This window comes from Bos indicus x Bos taurus, chromosome 11 (assembly GCF_003369695.1).
Source record: "Bos indicus x Bos taurus breed Angus x Brahman F1 hybrid chromosome 11, Bos_hybrid_MaternalHap_v2.0, whole genome shotgun sequence".
NCBI lineage: Eukaryota > Metazoa > Chordata > Mammalia > Artiodactyla > Bovidae > Bos > Bos indicus x Bos taurus.
Window position 1 is genome coordinate 31,143,760 of NC_040086.1, and position 26,585 is coordinate 31,170,344.

Consider the following 26,585-nt stretch of genomic DNA (forward strand, 5'->3'; position numbering starts at 1 on the left):
TAACACCCCAATCCTCTCAGTAAAGAAAAAAGACGGAACCTGGCGAATGGTTCAAGATCTCCGGATTATAAATGAAGCTGTAGTCCCCCTCCATCCCACAGTACCCAATCCCTATGTAATCTTGGGAGAAATCCCACCCAGTGCCAAATGGTTTACAGTCTTGGATCTCAAAGATGCATTTTTTTTGCATACCACTGGCTAAAGAATCCCAATACCTTTTTGCCTTTGAGTGGGAGGCCCCAGGAGAAAAACACCAACAGATGACTTGGACAGTATTACCTCAGGGGTTCAGAGATAGCCCCCACCTGTTTGGACAGGCCCTTAGCTGGGATCTCCTAGATCTGGACCTGGGACCTAATGGGAAAATATTACAATATGTAGATGACCTACTAATCTGCTCTCCAGGTGAAAAAAGTGCCAAACAACATGCAATTCAGGTTCTAAACTTCTTGGCAGAAAGGGGATATAAAGTCTCCCGTGCTAAGGCACAGATGGTCAAGACAAAGGTCACTTACCTGGGAGTTCAGATTACACACGGGTCCAGGAGGCTGTCCTCTGATCGGGTACAAGGAATCCTCCAGTTGCCCTCCCCCATGACTTGAAAACAATTGCGAGCTTTCCTGGGGCTAACTGGTTATTGTAGAATCTGGATACCCAACTATGGTCTAATTGCCCAGCCCTTATATGAAAGCTTAAAGGGACGAGATGATTCAATCCCACTGATGTGGGGAACTCCTCAAAAGGAGGCATAGGCTACACTAAAACAGGCCTTAACTCAGGCACCTGCCTTGAGATTGCCAGACCCAGAAAAAGCATTCCAACTTTATGTCCATGAAAGAGAGGGAATAGCCTTGGGAGTGTTAACTCAAAGGTTGGGATCTGAGCCCCAGCCTGTAGCTTACTTATCCAAGAGGCTCGATCCAACTTCCCGAGGTTGGCCCCCCTGCCTTCGAAATCTTGTGGCTATTGCAATCATGATAGAAGATGCTTTAAAACTCTCCTTTGGGGGCAAACTAACTATTTTTACCAGCTACCAAGTAAAACAACTCCTAAATGGGAGAGGCCATTTATGGATGTCTGATCAAAGAATCCTCAGATATCAAGTAATGCTGATGGAAAATCCAGGCCTCACTATATCCCCTTGTGAGGTTCTTAACCCAGCCATCCTCCTCCCTACCCCCGAGGGCTCTCTCCCCTTTCACTCTTGTCTAGAAACCTTGGACCACTGGACAAAACCCCGAGAGGGATTGTCAGAAGATCCTCTGACCAATCCTGAGGAAATCTGGTACACTGATGGAAGCAGCTTTGTCTTGGATGGAAAAAGAAGAGCCGGGTATGCAGTAGTCTCCAATTTTGAGACCATAGAGGCTAAGCCTCTGCCACCAGGTACTTCAGCCCAATTAGCTGAGCTCATAGCCCTGACCCGAGCTTTAGAGCTGGGAAAAGGAAAAAGAATAGCCATTTACACTGACTCCAGGTATGCCTTTCTGGTGCTACATGCACATGTGTCTATTTGGAAAGAAAGGGGCCACTTGAACACCCGAGGGTCCCCAATCAAATATGGTGATCAGATTCTTCGACTCTTGGAGGCAGTCCATCTGCCCACTGAGGTTTCAGTCTCCCATTGTAAAGGACACCAAAAAGGGAACACGGAAGTGGCACGAGGGAACCAAGCAGCTGATCAGGCAGCTAGGAGAGCAGCATTACAGAACCATGACCTAATAGGGGTTGCCACCTTAGTTCCACAGACTAATTTGCCAGGAACTCCTTCATATACTGAAGGTGAGATTCTTAAAGCTAAGAGCGAGGGCTTTCAAGAAGATCATATGGGGTGGTTCCAAAAGGAGGGACTCCTTTTTCTGCCTGGAAGCCTCCAATGGAAGTTGGTTAACTCCTTACATGCCACTACTCATTTAGGAGAAAAGGCCCTCCAAAGATTACTAGAAAGGTCCTTCACAGGAACAGGCCTCCAAACAACTATAAGACAGGTGGTCTCCTCTTGTCCCACTTGCCAATTAAACAACCCCCAAGGAGCTCGAAGACCCCAGCTGGCCCAGCCCGTCCAACGACGTGGGGCCTACCCAGGAGAGGACTGGCAGGTGGACTTCACCCAGATGCCAGTTTCTCAAGCGTATAAATACCTATTAGTTATGATAGATACATTCACAGGATGGATTGAAGGCTTTCCCACCTGGACTGAGAAGGCTGAGGAGGTGGTTAAAAAAAACTGCTCCATGAAATCATTCCAAGAGTTGGTCTGCCCAGGTCATTACAAAGTGACAATGGGACATCATTTACTTCTAAGGTCACCCAAGGAGTCTCGAAAACATTGGGCATTACTTATTATCTCCATTGTGCCTGGAGGCCTCAATCTTCAGGAAAAGTAGAAAGAGCCAATCAATTCTTAAAATCAGCGATAAAAACGATAACCCAGGAGACCTCCCTGGGATGGAAGGAGGCTTTACCAATAGCTCTCCTCTGCACCCGCATTGCCCCTAAGGAACAGGTTGGTCTTAGTCCTTATGAGATGCTATATGGGAGACCTTTTGTTTATGTCAATGACCTCTTCCTAGATCCAGAGGTTCAGACCCTCCAGTCTTATACCATGGCCATTGGGCAATTCCAACAGGATATACGCTTGTGGGGTATGAACCAGGACCCAAAAGATTCTAAAGAGTCACCACTATATGCTCCAGGAATTCAAGTCCTAATTAAAGTCTGGAAAGATGGGTCCCCAAAGGCTCAACTCCAGCCCACATGGAAGGGCCCCTACCCTGTAATACTTTCTACCCCCACAGCAGTCATGGTACCAGGACATGACTCCTGGATTCACTACTCACGAGTCAAGCCATAGAAGAAAACAGAAGAGGACACTCAATACACCTGTGAGCCCTTGGGAGATCTCAGATACCTATTCAGAACTACCAATGAGTGTCATTCTAATGAACACCCCCAAAATCTGGTTTCTAGGGATAAGATTTCTCAGGATAGCTCTAAGGAGCCAGCACAGCTTGACAGAGACTGTACTCCAAAACAGACAGGAGATAGATCTTCTGATCCCTGAACAAGGAGGGACTTGAGCCATCCTGGCCATGTGAATTTAAAATTGACCAATGTCCCTACTAGTCCTTGTTATGCTATATTGATGATGCCTATGATTATTCCATGTACTGTCAATTGTCTAACCTGTTTTGTCTCTGCCCAGGTCAACTAGCTACAACATGCAGTGCCAGTTCAACAAAGATATAAAACTACAGCTGGCCACGGAAAATATCACACACCCTTGGAAACTGCTATAAGGACTCAGGATTGAGACTAGCAAGAGGGGGAGGCCCAATACCCCTCGCCACCCCAGTTCAGCAGGAAGTAGCCAGAAAGACCTCGACACCCCTATTCCCAAAGAATTGGGCCTCCTATCTCTTGAGGGGGGGAATGTTAGGTAGGTAGAATAGGGAAAAGGAGTCCAAAATAGCGGTGGCTAAAAGACAAGGAAGGTCCGAGGACCAGAGTGAAGACTTCAGGCAGAACAAACAGAACAAACAGCACTCCTGGCTAAGCCCAATTTGCATAGGGCAGGTCCAGGTGGAGGAAAAAACATATAAAAGGAGGGTGGGAAGATTTGGGAGAATGACATTGAAACATGTAAAATATCATGTAAGGAACGAGTTGCCAGTCCAGGTTCGATGCACGATACTGGATGCTTGGGGCTAGTGCACTGGGACGACCCAGAGGGATGGTATGAGGAGGGAGGAGGGTTCAGGATGGGGAACACATGTATACCTGTGGCGGATTCATTTTGATATTTGGCAAAACTAATACAATTATGTAAAGTTTAAAAATAAAATAAAATTAAAAAAAAAAAAAAAGGAGGAGCCAAAGTGCTTTCTCTCAGACTCTATCTCCTGCGTGCATGCGTGTGCGCTCTCTCTCTCTCTCTCTTTCTCCCTCCCCACGCACTCCTCCACTCTCTTCTCTTCGAGTCTTGGATTCTCCTGCTATCTTCTAAATAAAATGGAGCTGTAACACTGATTTGCCTGAGCTGTAACATGGTTTGTCCAAGACCCGAGAGCTGTGATGCGCCGAGGGCTTTAATGTCAGTTGCTCCAAATCTTTGTTGTGATGAGACAAAGAACTGAGGAACATACACTTGCGTGACACTTTCAAACCAAAGCTTCAAAAGCATGACTTCACACTCCTGCTCCCAGGACTACAACAGCTTTCTGTTGCCTGTTCAACTAAACTGATGATCCTCTGGCTCACTTTCAAAGTCCCTCCTGGAGAAGAGGTCTCACTTCTGCCGAAGATCAAGGTCCAAAATCTTGGGTTCCATTCTTGGTTTTTCCAGATTCTGGCTCCGAGTCTTTGGGAAGGTGGCCTCACACCTCTGGAATCTCACCTTTGATATTTATAACATGAAGGAGGTAGACAAAGCTGGTGGTCTAGAGGAAATTGCAGAGTCCAGAAAATCTCCTCTGTGTGTCAGACAGGGATGGTACAAGAACATCTTCTGGAATCTTTGCAAGAAATGGAGTAGGTATTCGTACCACTCCTAATGGAATTTGTCTACACTGGAAACCGGAAAGATGGACTGGTGGAAGGGAAAGGACAATATACTGATATCCACAGACTCTAACGGTGTGGTAACTTTCATTCACAGCTTCTCAAGGCCTGAGACTGAAGCTTTATATGTATTAGATATTCTGCATCGAAGTTCTAATGTGGTAATTGCAGCTTTTACTTGTAAGGAAAAGAATTAAATCTGTCATCTGAAATAACTTCATACACTGCCTATATATTATAATTTTGCCATAAAACCAACACTTACTTAAAAAAAATAAATAAAGGATGTAGTAGCTATGTTGGGGTCTATCTGCCTTTGCTCTAAGAACTGTAGTGTTTCTCTTCATTTCCCCCAGCGCCTCCCTCCCCTCATCTCTCCCTTCTTCCCTTCTTTCCTCCTTTTATCCACATTTTGGTTTGAGATAGAAACATTCAAGACATGAGAAGTTTAAGTGACCTACTTATGAGAGAGTCAGTTCCTAGGCAGGTTGATAGGGAGTCTAGGGGTCCCCAAGGAGAGAGGGGTCTGGAATTCTCAAGGAGGAAGAAAGGACAAACTTTTTTCTTTCTCCACATTCCTCAGGATTATATAACAATAATGTATCTTGCCTAAGGACAGTCTCTGGATTAAACCTTCTGTTATCTTAAAATGTAAATCATGGGAGTAGGTCTGATGAGGTCTTTACAACCTCCAGACATTCTTTGGATTCATTGGAGATTATATAGCTTCGTTGTTAACACTAGCAAGCAGGTACTCTTTCTGCCCCCTTTTGATGCCTATGTCAGAAGCTTTCTCTAGCTCCTTTATACTTTAATAAAACTTTATTACACAAAAGCTCTGAGCGATCAAGCCTCGTCTCTGGCCCCGGATTGAATTCTTCTCCTCCGGGGGCCAAGAATCCCGGTATATTCGCGTGATTCAACAACAACCTTTCACTTACTTGATTTATATAAATTTGATCTTCTATATTATGTCTGTAAAGTCTCTTTGGAAAGGGCTCATGCCCTCCAAGCAAAGTTCAGATGTCTGGGACCTCCACCCAGACTTGCTTTCTGGGGCAGGGGTCAGAGATGGAGAAGGCGGGGGGGGGGGGGGGGGGGGGGTTTGGATAGAAACACTGGGACTTTGGCAAGGGGCCAGAAAAGGGAAGCGTATTGATGATAAAATGAGCAGATGCAGCAGTTTTCTACATGGGAGTGAGGGTCCTCCCTATATCATCACTAAAAAAGAGGGTATTGGGTTTATGTCTGTAGCCAGAGGGAACTTGTTCAGCTATTTTATTGTTGTTTAATTGCTAAGTCATGTCTGACCTGTGACCCCATGGACTGTAGTCCACCAGGCTCCTCTGTCCATAGGATGTCCCAAGGAAGAATACTGCAGGGAATTGCCATTTCCTTAGGAGGCATTTTAAAAAAGCTAATCCTGATGTATAATGTAGTTATTCAGAAGCATTTTTTTTTAAGTATAAGTTTTTAATGTAACATTCTAGGACCAGTGGACAGGCATGAGTTTAACTTGGGCAGCATCAGAAAACAAGAATGTAGTTTTCGTTAGGGTTATGTCTCTCTCATAATCTTTACTGTGCCTCCCCTCCACCCCTTCACCACCCCAGCCTTCAGCCCAGTTTCTCTGCTTCTTTCCCCAGTCTGAAAAGACGATTCCATTTTTTAATAGCTGTTCAGGATTATAACCTGTAGCCATCTTTGACACTGTTTTCCTTCACACCCCATATTTAATTTGTCAGCAATCTTTATTGTCTGTACCTCCAAAATGTGCCCAGAATCTGACTGCTTCCCATCATCTCCACTGTTCACCCTTTCATGTGAATCCTCATCACCTCTCAAACAAATTATTGTAATAGCCTCTCAACCTGTCTTTCAGCTTCTGTCTTGACATCCTTCAGTGTATTCTTAACATTAATTCTGTTAAAGCTTAAATCAGATCACTCCCTCCCCTGGCCTCCTATCTCACACTAAACAGAATCCCATGTCCCTACAAGGGTTTACATGCAAATTCCTTACATGCAAACATCTTTGTGACCCTCTGAATTTACCTATGCCCTCTGCAGTCATCCACTCAGCCACTCTGACTTTGCTGTTCCTTTTACATGCAGATGTGTCCCTGTCTCAGTCCCTCACTTGGCCTCTTCTGGAACCGTCTTCCCCTAGATATCCATGTGACTCAGTCCTTCACCATCTTTAGTCCTTTATTCAATTGATTGCTTCTCTACAGGGTTTCCTGGCCAGTGTACACACTGCTTCTGATCTTCTAGATCCCTTTCCTACATATCTTATTTTTCATGGTCATTATTAGTCATCTATTGTAGAATATAAGCTCCTTAAGAGCTTATCATTTCTTCTTGTAATCCATTTTGTTCTCTGCTGTATCTCTAGCATATAGAACATTATCTGGTGCATGGGAGGCAATCAGTATTTTTGAGTGAATGAATGAATTGTTGCTCACCAATTTTTCTTTTTTCCTTAGTAAATAACATGCAACTACTTGAGGAATTTTAAGGCTGTCCACCGCCTCAAATTTGCAGGGCTCTTGATTTTAAATATTGGACTTAAAAATGGAAAGCCAGGAATGAGCACATGCAAACACACACAGAAATGGCCCTAACTCCCTGGTTGTGCCACTCGCTATAATGATGTGGATGAAATGTCAGTTGCTAACAGACCTAAAGCCTGGGAAACCACAGATGGCTGATGGACTCTGTTGTGTCGTCGTCCTCCTCCTCCTCCCAGGGCAGGGTCTACAGGGCAAGCTGTCAATAAAAAGGTACCTGGCCCTTTAGCTTTTTCCTGCTGCCATTTAGTCATGACAGACCTAAAGAAAGAGGCTGGCAGAAAATGCAGGACTTTGACTGCATAGGTGCGAGTCCTAGCATCACATGTGACAAAGCTGTCAGGGTCTCTGCACGTGTAGGCTGGGAGGCTGGCTTGATTGTTAAAAAGTTGATTGGCTTAAGTCAGAGTTCGTTCTCAGGCTCAAGTTTTCCTTCTGTTTAGTGGGGAGGGAAGTGACTTCAGGAATTCTCATGTTCAGCTCTGTGACTTTATAAGAGGTAAACTAAGGCCCTGAAATGTTAGATGATTTTCCTAGGTTGAATAATGAGATACTCTTGGGATTAGACCCAGGTTCTTCTCAATGCCGGTCCTGGGATCATCCCGTGACACTGTTTGGCCTCCTTGCCCTGTAATACACCTCTCAGGAAGTGGAATGAGAGGGTTTCAGGGATGGCCTATAGGCCTGCCCCACAGGGAGGCATCCACATCTTCTCCCTGCTTCCTGAACTCATGAGAGAGAAAGATTGTCAGCTTCTGTCAAGGTGGCAGAAAAAGGGTGAGTGGCTAAGGGGAGGTTTGGGCAAACTCATGGAAGAGAAGGCTCACGCTTTGAAGAACTCAGATCTTCAGAACTAGAATAGTCAGTAGTTAGAATCATGTGTGTAGCTCTGCTTTGATAGGATGATTTAAACACCTGTTTGTTTAAATACCTATGTGCAGGGTTCAGGGGAGGCACTCAGTCACGCCTCGCTGATGGGAGCAGAAGATTCAGCCGCAGACAGGCCTTTGGGTGCACGCAGGGCAGGGAGACACCTCCAGGTCAGGACTCCTGGTCATTCTGGGAGAATGAGTATGGTGTCCGGCATGGACTAGGGCTGCCATGTCCCAAGACAAATGTTATTTGAACATTTTAAACATTATGGGTCTGTGTTTTTGATTGTAAAGGATAGGTAAATATAAACATGAGATGATGTATTATTAAAAAACCTTTATTTTATGACATTCCTGGGTATTAGAACCCTGAAATACCTACAAGGTTCTGTACAGTGTGACTGGGCAGATCCTATCAGGGTCAGACTTCAGGAAGTTCAGTAATGTGAAATCTGGATGTCTTAAAATGTTTAAGTTTAGGAGATTTTTTTTTTTTTATAATTGCAAGTCTTTTTATAATTGCAAGTCTTTTTATAATTGCAAGTTTATAATTGCAAGTCTTCAAGAGGGGAAGAATTGTTTCTTTTCTTTTTTTTTTTTGTTTGTTTCTCCTTTTCCTTACACTGCTGTCATTTTCCTTTCTTAAAACCTTTATTTAAGCTGTGTTATAAACTCTTTCTCCCCTGTCCATGATGTCTTGAAATGGTTAACAGCAGTGTCTTGGGGTCTTTCTTCCTGAGTCCCTATCCTGGTTGTGCCACTTGGGCGAATGACTTAATTGCTTAATGCCTAGTTGCTTTATCTGAAAGTGTGGATAATAGTAGAGCCTGCCCCAAAGGGTTGCTATGAGGACTAAAAAAGATAATGATATAGTGAGACAGTGAGAGCCGTGCCTGACATCCTATATACACATACACATAAGCCTAGTTATTTGTCTTTATTGTTATTATGTCTGGAGTCTCTGCTCTCATTTTTGCTATCTGTCCTTGGAATATCATTTAACCTCTGATCCTCAGCAGCCAGGAGGGCTTGGACTCCCTGATTATTCCAAATAGCTGGCCTTGATCAGCTAGTGAATGGCATACACTGACCTTCCTTCTGCTTTCTTGATAGCTACTCTGTCACTGCAGAGAAGCCCAATTCATTTCAATCCAGTCCAATCCAATTCAATTTAACTCATCAGTTTAACTTAGCGAAAGTCATTCATTTCATTTATTCAGAAATATCTCTTGAGGTCTAAGACATGCTTGATACTTTACAGACCTAAGACAGCTAGAAATGAGGCATGGGAATCCTTGGTTTTGAGAATCTTACAAATATAAAGGCTTCAGTAGCTTCACATCTTTCTAAGTGGAAAGAAAATGACAGACTCCATCCCCTTAGGGGTTTAAAGGAGTTTTCCTTTAAACAATCTTGAGGGGAAGCAACATGGAGTCAGTCACTAGGAAATGCAATTCTAATATCTAAGTGGTTCTAATTATTCCCTCCTCAAGGAGGGCGGTTCCTAAAGGCTGGCAAATCTTCCCTGGAGGCTGCAGTAGACAAGCTATTCAACTTTGGTGGAAACAAGATGTGGCTGCTGCAGGGTTCAGACAACAGCAAAATAAACAAAGCCCCAATTATGATTTGAGGGAGGTAGACCAAGCTTTTCTATTTAGTCAAAAGGAATTGATTTCCCCTGGAGTGTCACTTACACCATAATGATTATTGGAAGGGAGACAGCTTAACAGAGTGATGCAAAAACAAAAGGAGTTGGCTCACGTGTCGGTCAAGTCAGCTGATCTTGACTGCTCGCCTTCAAGGCAGTTAGAAAAATACAATAAGAAAACTGAATGTAACAAAAACCCAGGACAGTTTTGGAAATTGTATGCTCTCTAGCAATTTTGTGTGAATTTTTATACAAGCACTGTTTTTTATGAGTTATATAAAATGTTATAAAAATAGAAAAAAAGGAAAAATGCAAGAGATGGGGAGGCAGACTATTTGGAAGATTTTCTTGATAGTTCTTGTTTTATGCTCATTTATCCCCCTCCCCCCGTTTTTTTGAAAAGCAAAGTGGGTTGGGGACCAGCAAACAAAACAGCTAATTTCAGGTTGTTGTTGGTTTTAATCGCTTAGTCGTGTCTGACTCTTTGCAACCCCAAGGACTACAGCCCTCCAGGCTCCTCTGTCCATTCTAGGAAAAGTTATCTAGACCTAATTGGGGTCTATTTGCTTACTGTGTGAAAGAGTCCAATGTTTAAGTTTGTCTGAAGGAATTATTTATTTTAGAAACGTAGTTTTAGATCCAAAGATCCCCTGTGACCTCAGCTTGTCCCTATTCCAGCCAATTGAAACAATTGAATAAAAACTGATTCTATTTGAAAAGACTTCTAATGAGTTAAATAATTTGTATTTCTTAACTGCAAAATAAAACTGGGTCTAATTTGTTCTGCATTAAGTCAAAAGATTTTTAAAACCATTGAATACATTCCACTAAATTTCTCTGAACCATGCCTTGGTCCTTTCTACCCAAATCTCCACTATCTATTAAAACAGAACTTCATTTCTCCCCCTACTAGATTCTGGAATTTGGAGATTTGGAATGGAAATGCTCCAATTCCCCCCACTCTCACCCAAGTGCTGTGCTTGGCACATTTTTGAAAAAGGAAATTGATAATTCAGAAACAATACTATATCCTTCAGGAGAAAAAGCTTTTTCTTTGATTTACTGCTGTTGGATTAGCTCTGCAGATGTTCCTTCTACCTACTAAGAATCTTCCCTCACTGTTGGATATTTAAACCTTTTCTTTATGTCCAGCGCATGTCTGACCTCTTCAAGGAAGTGGCCTTGTTTGTTTATTACAAGCACAGTTACCTCTCCCTTCAAGGAATTTCTACAGTAGTTACATGTTGTCTTGCATTTCCTGTCCTTATCATGTTATCACATGATCAGTTGAAAAGCCTTGCTCACTTTTTCTATGTCTGTGTGTATGTGTCTACTTGCTTCAGATCCATGAAGAGAGTCTATCTGTCAGGGCTGCAAGGTTGACTCTTATATCCCAGCAAATGGCTGTACACACAGTAAGTGTTCAATAAAGATGTGATGCCAGGAGTAGCAGGTCGTGGGTGATGTACTGCTTTGTTTAGGGTCTCAGTGATTTTTTTGGGGGGAAGATGCTGAACTCAGGATTTTGATATACTTTTGGCTTGTTTGCCATTTGATACAACTGCATGCTCCCTGTTGCTGAAATTACTTCTGTCAAATGGTCAGGACTGTCAATACACAGGGAGAAGGTAATTTTGTCTCTAGCCTGCTCAGGATTAAAAAAAAATCTGTTTTTCTCTTTTGATCTAACAAACCAAAGCAACTCTGGAAAGCATCCTTTCAGTTGTAATTCCATTTCCACCTGTTTTGCTCACCATATCACAATGTTTAATAAACTGTTATGGCTGTCAAGAAGAGCAATTAGTGGCCTTATTTGGTGGATGATAGAACCATTACTATTCACCAGACCAACTTTAGGACATGTGTACTAAATTATTTAAAGCTAATAATGCATGTAAAAGACATTAAAGTTAAAAACGGGATGAAAAACTTCAGGGTGAAAACATCCATTTCCTCCTGGCATGCCCAACTATTCTTTGTTCAAGGGCACACTGAGAACTTCAGAGATGATAATCCTGGGTACCTCACTGCTTTTCTGCTTTCAGCCACAACCTGCTCCCCGCTTTGCGTTGCTTGATCAAGGACGTAGAGGGGTGGGACTTGCCTGGTGGTCCTGTGGCTAAGTCTCTGTGCTCCCAGTACAGTCTCTAGTCAGGGAACTAGATCCCACATGTCACAACTCAGAAGTTTGCACGCCACAAACGAGATATCCCTTATGCCACAATTAAGACCCAGAGCAGCAAAATATATGTATATATAGGATCTTAGCTCTGTGACCAGGGATGGAAGCCACACCCCTTTCATTGGACGGCAAAATCTTAACCACTGGGCAAGTCCCTAATACATACATATTAGGGACTGGTCAGGGAGCTAAGATTCTACATGCCTCATGGCCAGAAAAACAAAAACATAAAATGGAAGCAATATTGTAACAAACTAAATAAAAACATCTATTCAAGAACATCTGTGAAAATCCGGTTAAAAAAAGGCAAGAGTGTGTCACTTAAATCTAAAGTACTGCCTCCCTTGCACCTCCCACTTCAGAGAAGTGGAGATGCTGGTACTTCAGAGTGCTACAGTCAAGAACACAGGGTTACCTCTCCTCCCAGCTTCAAGATGGAGGGCTTTCTTCCAGGAGAAGCAGGACTTCAGCTTTTCTTACTTTGCCTCCAGCAGCCTGTTGCTGAGGTTGAATGGTAGGCAGGTGTGGTTGGGAAGTGGGGGCTCCTTCCTTTATACCAAGGCACACTTGTGCATCAGAGGCTGTCTCGGGTACAGCCTGCTGGGAATGCTAGGAATCCAAGTCTCTTGCTAGGGCTCATGAGGTGGTGGCTCCAAGTCAAGCTTGATTGGTTGCTACCCTACCTTCCTTCACGTGTTTAACTCCTGTATGAGGGTCTCAGAAGTTTACCTTTGAATCCACTCCTGGCTCCAGAGCCCTGGCTGAGATTTTGCATAAAGTGAAAAGCAGACTGTGAAACACATATCTGGTATTCTCTTCCCAAAGAACTGACTTTATTTGCAACAGAGGGTGGAGAAGTTTAAGCCTGAGAGCCCTCTCAACAGTGAAGCTATGGTAAAGGCAGTTGTATTCATGGATCTAAAAGACATATAATGTAGGACAATTAGTTTGCAGGGGAGAATCAGGGGAAATAAAACAGCTGGAAGGAGCCCCCTGGGGTCAGAATGAATATCAAAACATTGACTTGATCAATGATTTATTTGAAGGAGCCACACAGTTTGATTGGATTAGTTTATAAAGGAATATATGCCCCAGGGAATTTTTGAAAATGGTAGCATAGTCTGACTGCAAGTAGTAAAGTTGAATATCTGGGTGTGGTCAGGGGAATAATAGATGACAGCCCTGCTAATACCTTGTCTTCCCAGGCTGACCGTGGGCATCTTCAAAGTTGTACCTTCCTGAGAATCAACATCAAAGGCTTTCAACAAAATAATCTAGCTAGTAGCCACTAAACAGCAAACTAACCAATAATGCTAGTAAGTCATACAAGTGGAACCAGTACCCAGAATGCTGCAATAGTTTGTCTGAAATGTTCCCAGGGAAAAAAAAAAAAAAGTAGAAAGATATAGGAGTAAAAAATTATTTGAAAAAATAATGGCTGAAAATCTTCTAGATTTACTGAAAGCATCTAGTAAGCTCATTAGAGTAGAATATTCACAAAGAGACCCATAAACAGACACATTGTAGTAAAAACACTGAAAATCAAAGACAAGGAGAAAATCTTGAAAGCAAGAGAAAAATGACTCATTACTTACAAAGAACCCTCAATAAGGTTAACAACCTACGTCTTGTCAGAAACAATGGAGACCAGAGGTGGTACTGGGATAACATGTCCACACGAAACCTTACACATAAATGTTTAAAGCAAACATCATTAATAGTCAAAAACTGAATAATCCAATGTCCATCAACAGATGAATTGGATTAACAAAATGTGGTTTACTTATACAAAGAAGTATTTTTTGACTATGAAAAGCTTATTGATACCTTGAATAAACCTTTGAAAGTATGCGAAATGAAAGAAGTTTAGTCACAAAGATCTTATATAATTCCATTTATATGAAAGTTTAGAATATAAAAATCTGTAAAGACAGTAGATTAGTGGTTTCTTAGGTCTGGGTGTAGCATAGGTAGGCAGAGGAGTGACAGTTAAAGGGTTAGGTGATAAAAATGTTTTAAAATTGATTATGACAATGGTTGAACATATCTGTGAATATACGAAATACCATCAAAATGTAAACTTTGAGTAGATTGTATACTGTGTGTTATGTCTCAAGAAAGCTGTTTTTGAAAAGTAAGCAAAGGTAAAAAGAAAATCGTGGTGGAATTCTGATGTTTATACTTCTTTGAACGTGAGGGAAAAGAAGTGAATGTGCTGGGGAGTTATCTGTTCTCTGTGGGAGTAGAGAGGAATGTTTTATCACTAAGCCTGACAAAGAAGCTTGGAAATTGAGGATTAAGACAAATCATTTTACTAAGCTTCATTTCTCATACCTAGAACAAGTAAGGGGAAGGCGGAAGTATATGCTCTCTTAAATTCATCTAGCAAAAAATGCTCTGATTTTGGGCTTCCCTTATGGTCCAGTGTTTAGGACCTTATTACACAACTTCTGGTTATGTTGCAGCTTATCACTGAAAACAGCCAGTGACATCTACTTTTCAGTCCTCCTCCTATGTTTTCGTGATCCCACACATTCATTTTCTGTCTCTGCCCTCCTTATTGATTAGCTACCGAGGCACCAACCCTGCTGAATGCAGGCCAGGGGTGCAATGCTAGCCCTCAGAGAGTTTTTCTGTTTTTAAGTGGCAAGATATTACATAAGTTTGGTATTATAGATGACTCCAGCATTGTATGTATTTCAGCTCTGATGATGAGTTTGGATTGTTTTTCTTTAGGGATTGAGTTCAGAGGACTAGAGGGTCCCCTCTCTCTCTTTTTTTCATGGTTAATACAAAGATTGGACATTGTCTAATCAGGTATATCAGGAATCTCAATTTCAGTCCTGACATTCGGCATTGATTGATTCCATTTATCTTATTTCCTAAAATGGGGACAGTAATAGCTGCAGTGCAAGACTGTTGGGTGAGGTACTAGAAGAGGCACAAAGCATGATGATAGAGTAGAATTAATAGGTGTCTGTCACATTCTGTCTCTCCTTGTAGTTCTCATTTGTTGAAGGGGCCTTTCATTTATTCATTTAATTCATGAAGCTATTGAGCATCTGCTCTGTACTAGGAGCTATTCTACACATGAGAATCCTTGCTACCGTGAAGCATTAGTTCTGATTTCTAGTCGAGGGGCGACAAATAGATAAAAACATTCACATTACAGTAAGTTTATGGAAGAAAGAGATCATATACTGCAGCAGTTGGGGTGCTACTATAGTGGGGTGGTCAAGGATGACCTCCCCAAGGGGTTGGCATTTGGGGAAAGACTGAAGAGGAGAGACAAAAACATTTTAGAGGGAAAGAAAAGCAAGGGAAAGTTTTCAGGTAGAAAAGAGTCTGGTGTGTTTGGAGAGCAGAAAAAGGTCCAGAGCATAGTGGCGATGGGCAAGTGATACATGACGTGCACTATGCCTGTGGGAAGGCAGGCAGGGGTCAGGTCAGAGTATCTTGTAGCCATGACAAAGCATGTAAGCACCACAAGGGAAGAGACTGTGTTTGTTTTGCTCACTGCTGGACCTGACACCTAGAGCGGTGCCTGTTATAATAGATAGTCATGAAACGTGGATTGAAAAAAGTTTATTCTGAGTGAAATTCGAAGTAATTGTATGCCGTCTTCTTTTTCAAAGTCTTTCTAGCTGCTGTGTGGGAATGGATTTAAGTGGAACTGATCCCATGGACGGAGGAGCCTGGTAGGCTGCAGTCCATGGGGTCGCTAAGAGTCGGGCACGACTGAGTGACTTCACTTTCACTTCTCACTTTCATGCATTGGAGAAGGAAATGGCAACCCACTCCAGTATTCTTGCCTAGAGAATCCCAGGGACAGAGGAGCCTAATGGACTGCTGTCTATGGGGTTGCACAGAGTTGGACACGACTGAAGCGACTTAGCAGCAGTAGCAGCAGCAGGGGATAGAAATGCTGGGGACTATTGTACTAGCCCAGGTGAGTTCTGGTGGTGGTTTGAGCTGGGGTGGTGGTAAGGAAGGTGAGAAGTGGAGACATTTGAGTTAGGTTTTGGGTGTCTAATCCCCAGCACTTGGATTAGATTTACAGCAAGAAGTTGGTGATATAACACAGATAATGAAGCCTGGGAGAGAAGATTCTGAGGGGTTAAGGGGAGGGCGATTAAGTGTACTATTTTCTGCTTGCTGGTTTTGAGGTGCTGGCAAGAGATCCAGTGAGATGTTAAGGTTTCACTTGGGTATTACTTTTCTGGGGCTCAATGAAGAGGTCAGATATGACACATGGATTTTGAATATAGCTAGTATTTAAAGCCATGGGGCTGATGAGATTACTGTACAGAGAATACAGATTCATGAGAGAAGAGAGTCTGGAGGAGCCTGGGGCACTTCATCGCTTTGAGACTTGGTAACAGAGAAGGTCAAGGTCTGGTGTGAGATGTAAGAGGAAAACTAGTGTGATGTCAGAGAAGCTGGCGGTCAAGGGAGAAAAGTGTTTCAAGCAGGAGGATGGTTACCTGTGGTCATCTAATATTCAGGCTTTTATTTGAAGAATAATATAACTACTAAGTAAAACATACCAAAAATAAAGTTTATCGGTACCTGTGACAAGATAATTTTTAATGCAACAGTGGGCATTGAGTGGATTGAATAATGAATGGGAATTGCTGAGAAGAGAAAGCAGAATAAACGAACGACTAACTATTGGTTTCCTCTTGAAACACCACTGAGAAGACAAGAAGGGGACTTTTTTTCTTTCTTTTAAAGCCATAAGGGCAGAGAAAAAAGAGCAACAGAATATTGTAAAGACCATGGAGGAATGTGGACCTGGTACCACTACAACCAGCATCTCTTGGAGGTAACTGGAAATGCAGAAGCTCAGGCTCCTCCTCAAACTTCCTGAGTCGGAATCTACATTTTCCCCATATAGTGCTCTGATTGGCTTGCATATTTAAAGTTGGAGAAGTCCTGACTTGGAAGACTCTAAAATGAAATCCCAAGCCAGTGAGATTTATGCCACATGATCCCTGAAAACACTCAGGAACTGGAAGCACTGGTGTCCCCAGAAGCAGGACTGGAGGGTGAAGAGGCTTGAGGTGGCCAAAATAAAGAGGGCTGGTAGGAAAGTTGTTTAAAAAGCAGCCATACTACCCACCTGGAGCAGCCAGGCCAGTGTTCCCTCAGAGCTGAGCAAAAACACTAGGTTTATTTATTTGTTTGGCTGTGCCAGGCCTTTGTGCTGCACACGGGCTTTCTCTAGTTGCGGCGCACAGGCTTCTCGTCCAAGCATCTTCTCTTGTTGTGGAACACTGGCTCTAGGTGCGTGGGTTTCAGTAGTTATGGCTCGTGGGCTCTGGAGTGCGAATCTGGTAGTTGGGGTACGGGGCCTTAGTTACTTAGCAGCATGTGGGATCTTCTGACTAGGGTTTGAACCTGTGTCCCCTGCACTGGCAGGCAGATTCTTAACGACTGGCCCACCAGGGGAACCCCAAGGTTTATTCTTTAAAGGGAGCAGAGAATGTCTGAACTGGAGACACCAGGGACCACTTATGGATGCTGGGTGCTGAGACCTCCAGTCCTCTTTCCTAGCCACCAGAGTGCTGGCAGTTAGGGCTTCACCTTCCAGGTAGGGGCTTGGAAGAATCTTCTCAAGGGGTTTTGCCCAGTCCAAGAGGCAAGATCGAGATATTGGCACAGTGATCCCCCAGCTCAGTGGCCCAGCCTTTTCCTTTATTTATACTGCTGTGGTTGTTGTTTTGCTTCTTCTTACCCTATAGCTCTGCTTTCAGAGCTACTTTGTAATTTTCCTATCTGGTTATCATAACTCTTTGTTCTCTTTCCTCTCATCTCTAGTATTTGTTTGGGGGAGTCAGATGCCATTCTAAGACTCCATGTTCTTATTGAAGGAACTCAGCAGATTTTCGCAGCCAGGGACCCGATAAGCAATTTTGCTACTGTGTGCAGGCTTCCAGATGACCTCCTTGCTGGTCACCATAAATCTCATGTTTGCTTTTCATTGCCTTTCCAGTTTGTTTTCTAAATTAAAAGAGTGTTTCTAGTATTTTCTGCTTCCCCTCCCAACCCAGTATATTTACTTACAGAATGTCTACACTCCTTACCCATAAAACAAACACCAATTAGATAAAGGATTCATTCCTTCCTGCCCTGAGCAGAATTAGCCTTGGTGGGCATATGGCAATGGTAAGGGTTTAAGTCTGACTCTCTATACTTGCTGTGATCTGATGATGGCTAGTGACCATTCTTTTGTTTTCAATTCGTTTTCCTATTCTAAACACAGCCATACAAAGTAGTTTGGAACTTAGAAGGAAGAGAAATTGCTCAGAAATTTAAGAACATTCAAGAATTCCTTGTTTGTGTCCCACTTATGCCAAAGTAGACATTTTAAGGTGTGTCACTTTCAGGAGAGACATCTGGTCTTTGTGAGCTCGGGTGGTTACCAGATTTCATAGATGACATTCAGCTGCTTTGAAGGGAAGCTGTCATACACAGTCTTTTGACATGTAAACTCCTTTTACCTATTCTCTCCCAGTGTCTACTTAGTAATATTCAGGAACACAAGCAGTTTTGGGAAAAAAAAATTATGAGTTTAGGAAAGAAAACAATGCAGCCTAAGCTTCCACTTTTGATGCTGTTTTCCATCTTCTGTACCATTCTCCTCCAGCCCAGCTCAAAGCATCCAGGCCCTTGTATTTGCCCAATTTGAAAATTACTGAAAGTGAAAGTTGCTCAGTCATCTCTGACTCTTTGTTACCCCATGCACTATAGCCTGCCAGGCTCTCCACCCATGGGATTTTCCAGGCAAGAATACTGGAGTGGGTTGCGATTTCCTTCTCTAGGGGATCGTCCCAATCCAGGGATCGAACCTAGGTCTGCTGCACTGCAGGGAGACTCTTTACCATCTGAGCCACCAGGGAAGCCCAAGAATACTGGAGGGGGTAGCCTATGGCTTCTCCAAAGGAATTTTCCTGACCCAGGAATCAAACCGTGGTCTCCTGCATTGCAGTCAGATTCTTTACCAGCTGAGCTACCAGGGAATCCTAGTCAAACTTAAATATTTAAACATCTGCTGGTTAAGCCTTATCATAAATTTGCTGGTGTTCATTTATCATTCTATTTTACTTGAGGTCTGTGTTTTCCTTGTAAAATAAAGCAAGGATCTTCTGACCTTTTACATAAAAGGGTGTTCTGGAAGTGGCCCTGCACAGCTCCTTAAATCCATCCTAGCTGGTCAAAAGAGCAAAGTTAGACATGACAGCCAGGTGCTTGTCAAATGTCAAAAGGCAGGCATCTCTTCATTGACTTTCACTCAGCATCTGTTTCTTCCAGCTCTCACAGTCTGTGATTTCAGATTGCATAAGGCAACTTGCAATTAATTGTCAAATGGGTAGTTTAGATAATGACCGTTCTAGGTTCCAAGGGGGATTTTTGTTGTTGTGGGTAAAAGTGAGGAAAAGCATGATTGTTGTTACTGTTGGATGCTCTTCTCTTTTAGAAACTCCATGAGAGCAGCCCTGTGCCTCCCCTTTTGATCCTCCTCTCTCAAGTGCCCAGCATAGTGCCCTGCACAAATATAATCAATAAATATTTGATGTTGAAAGAAACCTTCATGAAAAATGAGCCTTTTTGCTTGGTCTCCAAAGCTGAATATATTAAAGTAGAAGAATTCATTTCAGGTTGAAGAAAATAATATTATTTAGGTAGGGGAATATAAGGTATGTTTGGGAGCTGGGAATTAGGAAATAGTCCACAGAAAAAATGTGTAGAGGATGAAAGATATGAGGGGAAGACAGGAGAGTTAATTTGAGGATAAAATATGGAGGAGCTTAATGTCACACTGAAGACTTTGGACTTTTGTCCTGAATCTGGCTGTTCGTTCCTATAGGGGAATTAAACCAGAGCCAGGACTCAGAGCAGAGGGTTGGGAGGGGAGAAAGCCGAAGGCGCAAGGGGCGGATTCACAAGCTATTACCCTGAGATGATGAGTAAAGCACAAGGGAAGGCATCTCTGTCTTCCAGGGATGTGATCCTATCTCCTGAACCAAATTTGCTAGACTTTCCTAGAAGGGACAAGCTATTTTAAATTGGACCCAGTCCTGAATTCTAGTGCTCAAGGCTCTGGCCCTTTCTCTTTCATGCCCTTCTATTCTAGGATGATTTCCAGCCAGCCTTTGTTTATCTAGTCACAAAGTCATTGCTGGAGCTGGGATCCCTCAAACATTCTTTGTTTAAAACCCCTCACCAAACTGAAAGCAGTCAGAGACAGGTATCTATGGGGAGATTCTCCACGTTGCATTCGTAAGTAACAGAAGTTCACAGAACTGTCTATTAAGCCTAAGAATCACACTCTTTAAAATCCCACAACTGATATCACAGAAATTTAGGAATTACAATTATATGTGTTGGACTCTGGAGGCCTAGAAGAAACCTATTGGTTTGGGGAAGTTTGGTACCTGAAGATATTTGTAAAAATCAAAGCATTTTAGAATTGAAAGAAATCTCAGCACTATTTTACTTCTGCCCTTCACCAATTTACTGATGAATTTTCTCTCCCATATCCTCAACCATCTATTTCACTGAAATAGCTGAACTCTTAGGGTCCCTATTTCTTAAAGATTTTCATCAATCTTAGCATTACTGAAATCCAAAAATTGGCTTATGCTGTACATGTTCTAGTATTTGTGATACAGGATTCCATGATGACTGTGTTGGCTCTTGCTGAAAAAGCTCTGGGAGAGGGTATGAAAGAGAGTGGACATTAGCTACTTCTGAGACTAAAAATATAATTGAGTTCAGGTCTATGGCACAGGTTTGGTTGCTTTACTCAAAAAAAGTTTTTTTTTGCACATCCCTTGAAGACTTTCAGATCAGTTGGCATATTCCATATGAAAGAAAAAGGTTATGGTGTGTTCATGTCAGAGACATAAAAGATGCTCAAGATACTTCAGGAAGAGGTCAGATTAAGAAGAAACATCCATATCTCATTATAATCAGATCTTAAGCAATTAAAAATAATTACTCTCTTTGCTAGGTGACCTTATGGGATATAAAAGTTAGCATCTAGTCTAAATAAAACTAAATTGGAGATCTTAAATCTAACAGCTCAAAAAAAAAAAAAAGATGGTCCAATAAACCACAGTGACTGGATAACCCAATTAGTGGTTTTGGAGAAGGATAATCAAACATTAAATGAATTTCCCACTTGCTGCCAAGATTTTCTGCTTCTGAACCTTAGGCTTGTTTGGTAGAGGACTTGGGTGAGGAAGGACAGCACTGACCTTTAGGTAAACAAGGAGATGTTATCATCGTCAAGAAGTGCAGCTCTATGCTATCAAACCCTTACTCTTCAACAGCTGATAATGACTCTGCAAATTACAGCTCTTAGCCAATTCTCAGAGTAGAGTAGAGTTCATCAGTTAACTTTAAAGAATTTTTTTCCTCTGCAATATAATTTTTACTTTTTCCCTTTGAAGATACTGCATTCTATAGCTATTCCTTTTTCTGATTCTTATGCAGGAAATATAAACCTTCCTTGCCTCAGCCTGATTAAATTCTAAATGTTGGACATAGACATATCATTTCTCACTAAAGAAGGTGCAGGATTTGGTTTTGAGAGGAAAGATTATGTATGCATTAGCGTGAAATCTGTGCTGTTTGTTTCTTTCAAAGAAATATCTAAACAAGGCAGTAGGAGTCTCCAGATAGATGAGCCCAGAGCAGTCTGCACAGTGGGGTATTTGGTTCTGACATCTGGACAGACTACAGTCATCAAAGCATATCTGGGAAACAGGAAACCTAACATTCAGGGTTTGGAATCTGACCTCAGTTGGCAAAAATTGTATTTGAACAGTTTTGCCTGGTTTAAAGTGATTTTGTTTAAGGCAATTTCACTCATCCTTTCAATATTCTTGTTAACAATAGAGAAGCAGGTATTATTACTTAAATCAAGAGAACTGAGCGGCATGCCTAAAAGAATATTCAACTTGTAACTTAGTAGACTTTGTTTCAAGTCTATGTGTCTCTCTTTCTGAATAAATTAATGGATTCCAGAATGATATACAGGCATTTTCTTTAAAACAAACACATTAAAAAGCAAAGAAAGCAAGGGAACTATCAAATCCTGTAGCTCACCACAGGGGGAGCAATAAGTATCTTTTATAAGAATCTTTTCTTTGATACTGAGGAGCAGAGCAAATAAACAGCTGTAATTCCCCCTTATTTATTGTGTCATTTATTCTATATGTAAATGAGGGCCCAGAACCTACATTGCATTGAGTCGGGCACAATGACTACCAAGAACATGTTCACTGCAGTTGAGGAAATAAGACACACATGAAAAATTAAGGGCAAAGCAAGATTGTAAAATGAGCTGCACCAGGGTTCAGATTACATGAAGATGGAATGGTCAGGAGAGTTTTTACCAAAGAGGCAAACTTTGAGCCAGCTTATAGTAAGCAGTTTGGATTTCAAGAGACAAAGAAGAACTTGAAGATTATAGAAGCAAGATGTGTAACAGTAGTAACACCCTCAGACACAGACTGAGCTCGAGAGCAAGTCTTTTTCAGGCTTGTGGAGCAGATGGCTCCTGTTGGAGCTAGGTGAGAGGTAAAGTCAGAAAGACGAGCCACCAGATGATTTTGAACTGGAGAATCACGGTGGCCGTGGTGTTTTATGGAGAAAAATGGAATGACGGTGTTCAGGCTGGTTTGGAGAAGACAGAGATTGATAGCAAGGAGATAAATTAAGATAATTATTTAATCCAGTGTGTAGATGTTCAGATGCCAAGCAAAGATAATGGCAATAAAAAAAGAATTATTGCTTATAGCAGTATGAAGGGAGTTTATGAAAGTAGATGTGGGCTTTTGGGAACATGAAACCTACATGATGAGGTGAATTAAACTATCAGCATTCGACACATGAAGAAATCAACAGTGGCTTTAGTAGTTTTGTAATCCATTCCTTTCTACATCTCAGAAAGATACTTGAGATGGCAATGGGATACAGGAGCTTGCTGTGAAGAGAGGGGTCAACACAGGCAGCCTATAGCATGATCTCAATACAGTTCTCCCTATGCCAAGAGTGCCCATCAATGGACTCTTTTCTTCTAGTATTGTGGTCATCTGACCCTGGTAAAGAAAACAATCTGTATCCATAACATCACTGAGACTTAAAATTTCAGGTTTTGAATGGGTGTCCACATTCTTAAAAATTCTAACTCCAGGAAAAATAATGCAAGATCAAAGGGTCCTTTCTAGATTCATTGACTGCCTCTATGTGAAGCTGAGTTTCTAGAATAAGTCTGAAATCAAAAAATCCTTTGCCTATCATCAGAATGAAACCTGTTCCCTGAGTTCTTGGCAAATATTGAAAGCCCAAAGGAACACCATTTCTTATTCAGAGAGGAAGTGCTCCAGCCACTGGGAAGAGAAGGAGATTATTCTTAAATCAGTGAGATACTGTAAACTATCTCAGAACTACAAAAATCTTTACATCAGTTTTTCAAAGCCTTTTCATTTCCATTGATTCATTTGATCGTCCTGAATGCCCTCTGTGGTGTTTTTTCTCTAGTACTTTGCAGATGAATAACAATCCCCACCCCCCACACTTGAGAGGCATTGTGCTGAATGTTTTAATCCTACATTTAATGCCCATGGCAACTCTGAAAAAGGTACACATTACAATTTCCATGATACACCCAAAAGCCCACATGCTGAAGCAAGAAACAGTCATAGTCTGGGTTAGAACACAGGTCTCTTAGATTCTAGAGTCCATACTCTTCCATCCCTGACTGTGATAAAGAGTTAAAGGCCCACCTGTGAATATTACTTTAGAATTCCCTCTATTCCTGACCCTGCTCAGCAAGTTGAGTACTTTCTCCATGATGCTGCGTTGTCTCAGGCCATCTAAATCCTTTGTTGTTGTGTTCGGTCGTTCAGTAGTGTCCAGCTGTTTGCAACCCCATGGACTACAGCACTCCAAGCATCCCTGTCCTTCACTATCTCCTGGAGTTTGCCTGAAGCCAGAAATATTTAACTACTTTCGGCTATGGTCTAAATCAGAAGTGGGCATTCCACAGACTATAGCCCACATCTGGTTGCTCCCTGTTTTTCTATACAGAGTGAAAAAAATCTCCCTTCTGGTGAAGAAATACCAGAAAGCAGACAGCCTAATTTAGCAGGGAGTTTTGAAAAGAGGGTATCACTCTAAAATTAAGTCTTGTAAGAGGCTGTCTCTTTTAGTAACTGGTTGACACTGCTTGGTCCCTGGGGAAACACTGGAAAAAGAGAAGGACTGGGAGAGGTAGAAATGTGTGTGTGTGTTGAGTGTGTGCATTGAGGGGCTGTATCTTTTGGTGTTCACAGCCATCCCACCAAGCAGATTGTATTAAACTTCTAGAAGTTAGGAACTTGAGGCCCCAAAAAAGTTAAGTAATTGTTCAAAGTAGCTTAGGAGCGACTGACTTCTTAGAGGAGCTCAGGTACATCAGTCTTCTCTTGTGTTTATAATCATCTAACAAAGCAGACTGCATAGGCGCATTCTTCCCTGCAATCAGGAGTAACTGTCTCATTAAGGCAGTGTCGCTAAAACACAGTGTTGGCCACCTATCTTCCTTGTCACTACCTCTGGGAAGGAATGGAGAACTTGTGATGTCAGGGGAAAAAGGAGCAGGCGGAACCAACTCAGCCTTGCAGCTGTTTGTCCCTGAGTGAAAATCTGAAATGCAGCCTCATCGTCTTTGAGCATAGGTAATGGTAACTGGTAAATGAAAAGATGACCACCTTCTGCCATTAAATAAGATCATGCGTAGCTTTGGGGAACCAAGATTAAAGGACGCTTCCAGAATAGCAGCTCTGTTTAAAATCCTTGGGATAAAACGACTGAGGATATCTATGATCTCTGAGCCAGCTCTCGGATGGTAGAGAGGGGTGGGGAGGTGGGGAGGGATGGTCATTGGACTATGAAACAGTCCTGCCTTCCTCTTACTTTAATGCAATAGACGTGGGACTTGAAGGGAAAGACAGCGATGATCTGTGAGTCAAAAGGCCTGATTTCTAGTTTGGCTCCGCCTCTACTCATCGTGAGAGGTTAGGAAATTTTCTACTCTCCAGACCCCAGATTTCTCAACTGCAAAATAAACAGATGGAAGTGGAATGATGTCTTAAGATCTTGTCAAGTTCTAAAAGTCTGTCTATTTCCTTTTAAAGTAGTTCAGTAAAAATCTAAAGTTGGGAATCACCTTTTCCCAGTAGTATGAAAGATGATCTCCTTCCTTCTATGCCTCCTTTTTTTCTTCCTCCCTTTCTTCACACCCCTTCCCTCTCTTGTGACTCCTTTTCCCCCAGGAAGCAGATTCTCAGTTTGACAATTCCTTGCTGGTGCCTCCAGAGCAGCAATGACTCTTGCCTTCTTGAATTCAGTATCCTCAAAAGCACACATCATGCCTTCCATGTCAATCAAAGCCATCTTTCTGGCTTCAATCTGAGCTCTTCTAAGTTTCTACATTTTCCTTAGCCTTCTCTTAGTTCCACCAAAGAGAGTACAGCACCCAAGAACGAATGTGTCAAAAACACTAAAAAGTCCTCCTTTCACCTTTAGATGAAGCTCTCCATGCTGCCCTTCCCCGGCATTCCGAGACAAACTCTCACTAAGATCCTTAGAGAACCACAGGGCAGGAGTGTTGGGCTGGGGGAGTTTGTTTTACTTAAGCCTTCAGTCAGGGCAGAATATTTCAGCCCAGCAGTTATCAGCCTAGTGTGAAAATAATAATAGCACGCAATGCACAAATACCAGCCACGCTGTTGTTCCCACTGACTCAGATACTTACAGTTCGACTGCATCCCTGGGGAGGTCGGAGGGAATCTCTGTCACCTTGCTCTCCTGGCAGAGGAAAACTCCGTTAGAGCAGTGACAGAGTCGATGATGGCATCCTGAGCCCAGGCTCAGGAATGCGAGCAAGGCCACCAGGAGCAAGGCCATGTTTACTTATCCATCCACCTGCTTTCTTCTGCCTCTGCAGAGAAAATCCTGCACAGATTTCAGAGGCTCCACACTGAGCCCTTATGAGAAGAGGTCTGCATTGGGAGCTGGTAGGGTCACGTGACCCACCCAGGGCTGCTTTCCTTTTTTTCTTTTTTATCGGTCACTTCCAGACAAATAGCAGAATTTCTGAGTGACAGCAGTGACTTTGGTGGGGGTGGGGTGGGAGAGGTAGAGGGCGTGGCAAGATACGCCGTCCCTTTACCTTTTTTGGTTGGGTTTGCAAATTGAAACTTGATGCATGTCTAGAATAGCTTATATTAAATTCGCTGTAAGACTGTCCCTGTGGGTCACTATTTTTTTCTCAAAACAGAGTGACACACTCGACTTTCTCCAAAACAGATGCAATCTACAGTGTGAAACATCATTAAGAGAGTTCGTCACTGAAGGGCAGGGACCTGTTTCCAATCTTGGTGTCAATGTCTTCCTCCAGGCTACTTGATACAAAACCAGAACTTCTGGGTCGAAGTCACTGATTCTCTTTCTTTCTGGAATTAACAACCAAACATGGTGTAGCTCAGAGGACAGGCAGTGGGTTAGTGAGCCCCTGGACAGATGCTGGTAGGTAGGAGGCACTTTTAGGAGAGTAGTCTGCAGAGATAACTGACTCAGCTGAGTGACCAACAGGTCGGGCTGGGTTTTCACTGGGTTTAGTGGACACCAACTTTCCCACCGTCTGTCGCATGTCCTTTCTGGCTCCTCTCATTTCCAGTCTCTGAAGATTGCCCTTGC

The 26,585-nt window shown here is 42.5% G+C and overlaps 1 protein-coding gene across 5 annotated transcripts in view; it reads right to left on the minus strand.

The window, feature by feature from the left end:
- The window catches only part of FSHR (follicle stimulating hormone receptor), a 194,892-nt gene extending 168,894 nt beyond the window's left edge, over positions 1-25,998 (minus strand). For 2 of the 5 annotated variants that reach the window (XM_027555226.1, XM_027555227.1), the window contains exon 1: positions 25,642-25,997. In XM_027555226.1, the coding sequence (XP_027411027.1) occupies positions 25,642-25,793 (152 nt within the window). In that variant the 5' untranslated portion in view covers positions 25,794-25,997. Of the gene's footprint in view, positions 1-25,641 lie in introns of all 5 variants that reach the window. The other 3 variants (XM_027555230.1, XM_027555225.1, XM_027555229.1) reach the window with 2 other exon arrangements.
- Between the last annotated feature and the right edge of the window lie 587 nt (positions 25,999-26,585).